The sequence below is a fragment of the Chinchilla lanigera genome, unplaced genomic scaffold (genome assembly GCF_000276665.1).
Source record: "Chinchilla lanigera isolate Chin_1 unplaced genomic scaffold, ChiLan1.0 scaffold00094, whole genome shotgun sequence".
Lineage (NCBI taxonomy): Eukaryota > Metazoa > Chordata > Mammalia > Rodentia > Chinchillidae > Chinchilla > Chinchilla lanigera.
In genome coordinates, this window is record NW_004955495.1 from 2430791 (window position 1) to 2438284 (window position 7494).

At 53.3% G+C, this 7494-nt stretch overlaps 2 protein-coding genes across 3 annotated transcripts in view; both read left to right on the top strand.

Moving 5' to 3' along the window:
* Positions 1 to 734: 734 nt before the first annotated feature.
* Positions 735 to 3243, top strand: LOC102027544. The gene is made up of 2 exons (XM_005405677.2): positions 735 to 868; positions 1913 to 3243. The coding sequence occupies exon 2, from the start codon at positions 2041 to 2043 to the stop codon at positions 3160 to 3162; it is 1122 nt and encodes a 373-aa protein (XP_005405734.1). The 5' UTR covers positions 735 to 868; positions 1913 to 2040; the 3' UTR covers positions 3163 to 3243.
* A 3124-nt stretch (positions 3244 to 6367) lies between these two features.
* Positions 6368 to 7494, top strand: part of LOC102029410 (zinc finger protein 564-like) — a 7889-nt gene continuing 6762 nt past the window's right edge. For both annotated transcript variants that reach the window (XM_005405682.2, XM_013505120.1), the window contains exon 1: positions 6368 to 6625. In XM_005405682.2, the coding sequence (XP_005405739.1) occupies positions 6383 to 6625 (243 nt within the window). In that variant the 5' untranslated portion in view covers positions 6368 to 6382. The remainder of the gene's footprint in view (positions 6626 to 7494) is intronic.

The window sequence follows — 7494 nt, forward strand, 5'->3', positions numbered from 1 at the left end:
TTGGGCGTCTCTGCCTCAGCACCAGGGACGGAGCCTCTGTGGGCTCCACTTCAGCAGTCAGTCTGGCCCCCGAGATAAGACTGCGTGCGCCCAGTGACTGTGGAGTTTCCTAGTGAACTATGGGTGAAGCGGTTGCTTACGTCAAGCAGTTGAGAAGTTTGCTTTTCTCCCTTTTCGAGTTCTCTATAGAATATTCTGCCTGGAGTAGTGGCGCACACCTATAATCCTGGCACTTGGGAGGCTGAGGCAGGAGGATCCTCAGGAGTTCAAGGCTCCCCTCGTGCCAAGCCCTTCTTCCTGCCTCTGTCTGGCCTGCCTCTGTCTGGCCTGGCTCCGGCTCCTTTTCTGCTCTGAGGCCCCGCGACTGCTTCACTGGACCCTGAATATGGAGTTCCCTGAGCACCCTGTGACCCCGCGTCCATCAGATAAAAGCAGGAAGGACCCGCAGTTACAGGAAGATGCCGGTTTCTGCTCTGGAAAGCCAAGAGTAAGTGCTCCTGAATGCAAATACCCGCCTACGTGAGGCGCACGGTGCAGGGTCGGGCGGGGGAAGCCCAGCTCCAGAAAGCCCACAACCGACAAGCTATCCCGGCAGGTCTGCTCAACCTCGCGTTAATGGCTGCTCGGGTCGTTCAAGATCCAGAAGGCGGAGCCTCAACGTATCCAATCAGGGGCTCAGGGCGGGGCCTGAAAACCATCCAATCAGGCGGCTCGCCAGCATTCTCGCGGGATCTTAGTTTCTTGCCCTCTGCAGGTTCCGCTTCTCTGCCTCTTCGCAGTGGGCGGGGCTGGCCCGCCATTGTGGCCCTTGACCTCCCCAGGCGGTAGGGGAGGACCCCGGACGCCGGACTCCCGGAGCCGGGGCTTGGTGAGTGGGGGCGCAGGGCCTGGCTGGAGCCGGCCGGAAGTGGCTCTGACGGCACCCACGCTCCCCGCGTCTGCTCCGCGATCCGGGGCGCTGCTCGGTCCTCGGTCCCCTCCTCCTCCGGCGGTGCTGGTCCGGCAGCCGAGCCGCGACCCAGGGCCCTCCGTAGGGACGGCGGGAGTCACGGGAGACCGGGCGCGGGGGTGGGGTTCCTGCGCAGGAGCAGCTGGGGTCCCCAGGGGTCACCCGTTTTCTCTGCGTCTTCTGGATGCCTAGAAAGCAGTGGCTCACAACCACTTCTCTAAGCTGGCCTTGGTGGCGCACACTTGTAATCACAGCAGTCGGGAGGCTGAAGCAGGAAGATCGCTGTGAGTTTAAGGCCAGCCTAAAGTGCATAGCCCTGTCTCAAAAAGAAACAAACAAAAAACAAACAAACAAAAAAAACCCAAACAAACATCAAATCCACATCTCTGCCCGCTATACCCCACCCTTCTTGGGGTTGGCCGAAAATGCGTAGACTTGCACTTCCTCTCCCCACGCTCAGGCCCTGCGCTCCACCGCCAATCACAACCTTCTCAACTGTTCGTTTTCACTGCGCATTTGAAACAGATGTCGTGTTTTGTTTATAATGTTTTCATAAAGCAGTGGATGCTCTTTTTAGATTTGGGTTTGATGATGACCACCAGACACTCCACTTAAAGAAGTCTTCCTGCCTCTCTTTTAGTTGCATTTTTTTTTTTTTTTTTTTTGAGACAGGGTCTCGCTATGCAGTTCAGGCTGGCCTTGAGCACACTTTGTAGCTCAGGCTGGTCTCGAACTCACAACGATCCTCCTGCCTCAGCCTCCCGAGTGCTGGGATATTTGCATTTTTTTTTAGACAGAGTCTCGCTGTGTAGCTCAGGCTGGCCTCACACTTGCGGTGATCCTCCTGCCTCAGCCCTCTGAGTGCTGGGATGACAGGCGTGTGCCACCATGCCCGGCGCCGTTAGTATATTCGTGTAATCTGCCAACACTGGAATTACCTTACTTATTTATTTTCTCCTCTAGTGTTAACGCAGAACCTCCAGATGGATGCAGATTACTTTCTATCGTCCTGTGCTACATAATGACGTCCTAGGAGACAACCGACCCTGTGCAAGACGGTGGCCAGGGCAGCCAGGGTTCTCTGGTTCACCATGGCCCCTCCCTGCACGAAAGCCACTGCTAAAGTGACCAGTAAGCGTCCCCGTCGGGTCATTGACCTGGAAACGAAATTAAAACTGATTCAGGATTACGAGGGTGGAAAGCCAGTGATGGTCATCGCCCGCCAGTCAGGCATGTCCCATTCTACCATTGCTACCATCCTGAAGAACAGGAACAAGGTGAGGGAAGCCCTGAGAGGCTCCGCGTCCCTGAAGGCCACAAGGCTGACGAAGATCCGCGAGGGCCCCATATCGGACATGGAGAAGCTGCTGATGACCTGGATCGAAGACCAGACGCGGCAGCGCGTCCCCCTCAGCACCGTGATGATCACGGCCAAAGCCAAGAGTCTGTTCGCCATGCTGAAGGAAAAGGCGGGGCCTGGATACAACGTGGAGTTCAGTGCCAGCTCTGGGTGGTTGAAGAGATTCAAGAACCGCTACTCATTACAGGATGTCAGGGCGGGTGCGGATGTCCCCAGGGGGCGTGTGCCCAGCATCTGGAGAAAGACCCTGCGGAGGTTCGTGCATGACTTCAGAGGGCTGGCAGCGGAGGAGGACGAGCTGCCGGTGAACAAGGCTGTGGCGGAGGTGACCAGCACCTTCCCCCGGGGTGCGGACGAGGACAGCAGCGGGGAGCGCCTGGAGGTGGCGCCCAAAGACCTGGCCCGTGAGGAGTTGCTGGGACGGGGGTACAAGGCCAAAGAAGAGACCAGAGGAGTGGAAAGCACAGGAGAGGACGGAGAAGCAGCCCCAAGAAGGTTCACAGTGACAGGCTTAGCAGAGGCTTTCTCTGACCTCAACCAGCTCCTTAAGAAGTTTCAGAGCATGGACCCCAACCCGGAGAGGTTCTCCACAGTGGAGAGGGGCGTCCGGGCCGCGCTGTCTGTTTATGAGCAAATCTATGATGCCAGAAGGAAGCAAAAAAGCGAGGACATGGTTCTGAATGGAGCGGCACCTACGGGCGAGCCCCCGGCAGGCCCCTCGGGAGCCATTGCCCAAGGTGGCATTATCGTCATCGCCAGCGATGGCACCATGAGTGTCATCGCCCCCGAGGACCTTGCCATGGGACGCAGCAGGGAGGACAGTAGCGATGTCAGTGACCCTGACCCCATATAGGCCCGGCCTTGTGTGTCAAGAGTTTTTCTAATGAAAAGTTTAATAAGAGTTAAAGTATTTTTAAATTAAATTAAAAAAAAACCAAAACAGCCAGCTGCAGTGGCATACACCTGTCATTCCAGCGCTCGGGGCTGAGGCAGGAGGATTGCCAAGAGTTCAAGGCCAGCCTGGGCTCCGTAGTGAGTTCAAAGCCAGTCTGAACTACAGAGCAAGACCTTGTCTCGAAAAACAACAAAAAGGTTATAGAATATAGGGATGTAGCTCAGAGCACTTGCCTAGCATGCATGAGGCCCTGGGCTCAATCCTCAGCACTGAAAGAAAAAATATTTTTGTGCAGTTACAGATACTCCTCGTTTAATGACTATTTGTACTTACAGCCAAGACATGCTGTGCGGACTGGAGATGAGCCAGTCTACTTGGGACGCAGCATTGTGAGCAGTGGTGCGGCCTTATGGTGGCTTCTACAGTACGGTACTGTAGCTTTTGCTGATTGTACTGTACAGTGCAGGACAGTACTGTAGTTTTGTTTTACAGTATAGGACTGCATGTAAAAATTACGCAAATAAAAGCAAAGTCATCAAGTTGGAGTTTCTTTTGACCATTTTTTTGTTCTCAGTATTGTAATGTTCGTATACAGTATACAGTTCCTCATTCAGTGACCAGTTCATTTAACGACCTAGGTGCAGGACCGTAGCTCGGGTGTTAAACGAGGAATGGCTGTATGTGCCCCACCTTACATGGACTTGTTATAATTCCCTGTGAGGGGACAGCAAGGCTCGGGCACCTGAGCCCCAGTTATGTCCTGAGGTGTCCCTGTCTCATTGCTGTGGATTGATCCACCCCAGGCCTCCAGTTCAGCAATTAGTGAGGCTCCCAAGTTTGGAATGTGTTACCTTTTTCTTTGGTCTCTGGATTTGAACTCAGGGTCTTTGCACCAATCTGCAAACCTTAGTCTTTTTTTAAATACTGAGATAGGGTCTCACAGATCACTAAATTGCCTAAGCTGGACTCAAACTTGTGATCCTTCTGTCTCAGCCTCCTAAAATGCTAGGGTTACAGGCATGAACTACCCTGTCCAGCTTATGGTAACTTTCTGAATGCTGGTTTCCCTGTGAATTGTGTGCAAAGCAAGCTGCTTATCTGAGCTAGTTCAAATGTGTGCTTTTCTTTTTCTTTTACATTTTGAGATAGGGTCTCACTAGATTGCCTAGGCTGCATGCAAACTTGCAATCCTCCTGCCTCAGCCTTCTGAGTAGTTGCAATTACAGGCCTGAGCCACGAAGTCCAGCTAAATGTTTGCTTTTCTTCTCTTCTTATTCCATTGTAGGGTGTTACTAGCACACAGTTCCATGCACTTTATGCTTTATTACAGTGACATATGCCTCTATTGTCGGAGCTACTCGGAAAGGAGGAAGGTGGCCGAATTTGAGGCCAGGCTGGGCTCCATAGTGAGTTCAAGGCCAGCCTAAACTACATAGTGAGACCCTGTCTCTAAAGAAAACGGGAATTGAGAACTTTCAAAGAAATGATGAGTGAGGTAAGAGGGACGAGGAGGGCGTGCAGAATATCTTTTCTCTTTAGTCTGGGCTTGCGCGAGTGAAGATGCCATCGTTGATCAGTCATCTCCGACCTTAAATAAATCTTCAAGACTGTTTCAAGGGTTAGGTCTGGCAGAGCACTCACATGGCATGCTCAAGGCCCTATGTTCAGGCACTGCCAAAAATAAGTTTCAGATGGACTTCCGGTTAGGCGGCAAGCAGAACGGAGGCTACACTGAGTGCGCAGGCGCAGGGCCCTGGGGGCGGGGACCGCACGCTACGAGCGCTGTCTGCGCTAGGGTGGTTCCCCAGCCTGACAGTGCCCAGGTAGTGCTGGGAAACCTATGGCCTGAGCCCTGGAGCCTTCCTCCCGCAGCAGCGCCTGTCCCGAGGATCACGAGTGCTGGTGGCATCGCCAGGCTGTGGGGACGGAGGTTCCCGATGCCTGGACTCACCTTTGTGGCCCTGCCGAGCTCACGACTGAAAAGAAAGTGACAAAAGGCCAAGTCGTGAGCGTGGCCACTGGAGTTGTGGCGCAGTGTGTTAAGAGTGTTATCCATCAGGGAGGCTACGAATTCAATCGCCTTAGCCATTTTCATTTCAGTGTTTTTTCTGGTGCAAAAGGTTCATCTGATGATTATTATTTCAGTACTGGCGATGGAACCCAGGGGCTTCGCTCTGAGCCACATCTTTAGACCTTTTAAATTATTATTATTATTATTGAATCTGGAGATTGAGTGCAGGGCCGTCATACTGAGCTACATCCCCAGCTACTTATTTATTGACATTCGGGATTGAACCCAAGCCCTTCGCACTGATCTACATCCCCCATTGCCCCCGCCTTTTTAAAATTTTGAGATGGGGTCTCGCTAAGTCGCTAAATTCCTCAAGCTGGGCATGCACTTGCGATCCTCCTGCCCCAGCCTCCCACAGAGTGCTGGCATTGCAGGCCACGCCTGGCTACCAACCATTTCTTTCTTTCTTTCTTTTTTTTTAAGTCTTTTTGAGACAGGGTCTCGCTATGAAGTTCAGGCCGGCCTTGAGCTCACTTTGTAGCCCAGGCTGGTCTCGAACTCGCAACGGTCCTCCTGCCTCAGCCTCCCGAGTGCTGGGATTATAGGCATGCGCCACCACGCCCGGCCCAACCATTTTTTTCTTTTTTTTTTTTTTTTTTTTTTTTTTGGTACCGGGAATCGAACTCTGGACCTTCTGCTTGACAGGCAGGCGCTTGTGCTGCTGAGCTATATCCCCGGCCCTCAACCATTTTTTTTTTTTTTTTTTTTGCGGCACCTGGGATCGAACTCACGACCTTGCGCTTGACAGGCAGGCGCTTATGCCACTGAGCTATATCCCCAGCCCTCAACCATTTTTTTTTTTTTTTTTTTGCGGCACCTGGGATCGAACTCACGACCTTGCGCTTGACAGGCAGGCGCTTATGCCACTGAGCTATATCCCCAGCCCTCAACCATTTCTTTCACCAAGACCGGTGCCAAATTTTCTTCTGAGCTGGACACAAGTTCTTAAACGGGAATGTGCGGGGACTAGGGTGCAGTTCATGGGTAGAATGTTTGCTTAACTTAAATCCCTGGGTTCCAGTCTCAGCACTGCGGGGGCGCCGGAAAAAAAATCCTGGTCTGATCCTGACTGCTTGCGATGTGGGTGGGCTGGATCACGTGACACTCATGCGCGCTGGCGCTGTGAAGGGGGCGGGGCCTAATAGTTATCCAATCAGCCGCGCCCCTGGAAAGGGGTGGGCAGTCGCAACGCCCGGTGGACTTGGCCACTTCCTCCCGCAGCGCTGTCACTCGGTCTCGCCGGTGCGACGCCGTCTCAGGTCTGTTTGCCGCAGCCCTTGTCCCTGTGTGACCTGCAGTGACCGTGGGAGCCGTAGGGAGGACGCCAGGGCACCCCAGCAGCCGGAAATGGTGAGTGCGGGGGAGTCGGGGGCGCAGGGCCTGGTTGGAGCTGGCCGGAAGTGGCTCTGGGGGGAGCCGGGGCCGCGCGTCAGCTCCGGAGTGCGCGGTCGCCGTCGCCTCTCGGTCCTCGGTTCCCTCCAGACGCGGGTCGGGCCTGGGCCGGCAGCGGGGAGCGCGGGTGCGGCGGGAGGGATGCGGGGGACCCCGGCTCAGTGTGGGGTTCGTGCGCGGGGCGACTCACCCTCACCCGTGAAAGCGTTGAGCTCAGCCTTTTGCCCGTAACGCTACATTGATTGATTGACTGCGGTACTAGGGATTGAACCCAGAACCTTTGCCCTGAGCTAAATCCGCAGACCCTTCCCCCAGTTCTTTTATATTTTATTTTGCGACTGGGTCTTGCCGGGTCACTAAGTTGCCCAGGCTGGCTGGGCTCGAAGTTGTGATCCTCCTGCCTCCGCCTCCCAGAGTGCTACGATCACAGGCTTGCGCCACAACGCCCGGCTTTCCCCATTTTAAACGAAGTATTTAAATTATTTTTACACTAGGCACTGGGTGGCTGTATTTAAAAGATTGACCATTTTAGGTTTGTTAGTACTTTATGTTAGAGGAAAACAGAAAATAACCATTTTGAACGGTCTTTTCCAAAATGCATCCTAAGAAACGTCTTTGGATTGAAGTTCTTTGGGATCTTGCGTGAGATTTCTGCCCATTATACCTAGTTCTTGGTCAGCACCTTTCCTCGCTGGGTGGGTCACCTCAAAAGGATTTATTCACTGCGTCTCAGTTTTTCAGTAAATGTAAGTAGTATTTAATCAGTAGAATTTTGTTTTGAGACAAGGTCTCATTATGTATCCCAGGCTGCCCTTGAACTTGCCATT

Bases quoted from the DNA above. Each gene is read 5' to 3' on its own strand.
- LOC102027544 (XM_005405677.2), top strand. From the start codon at position 2,041: ATGGCCCCTCCCTGCACGAAAGCCACTGCTAAAGTGACCAGTAAGCGT.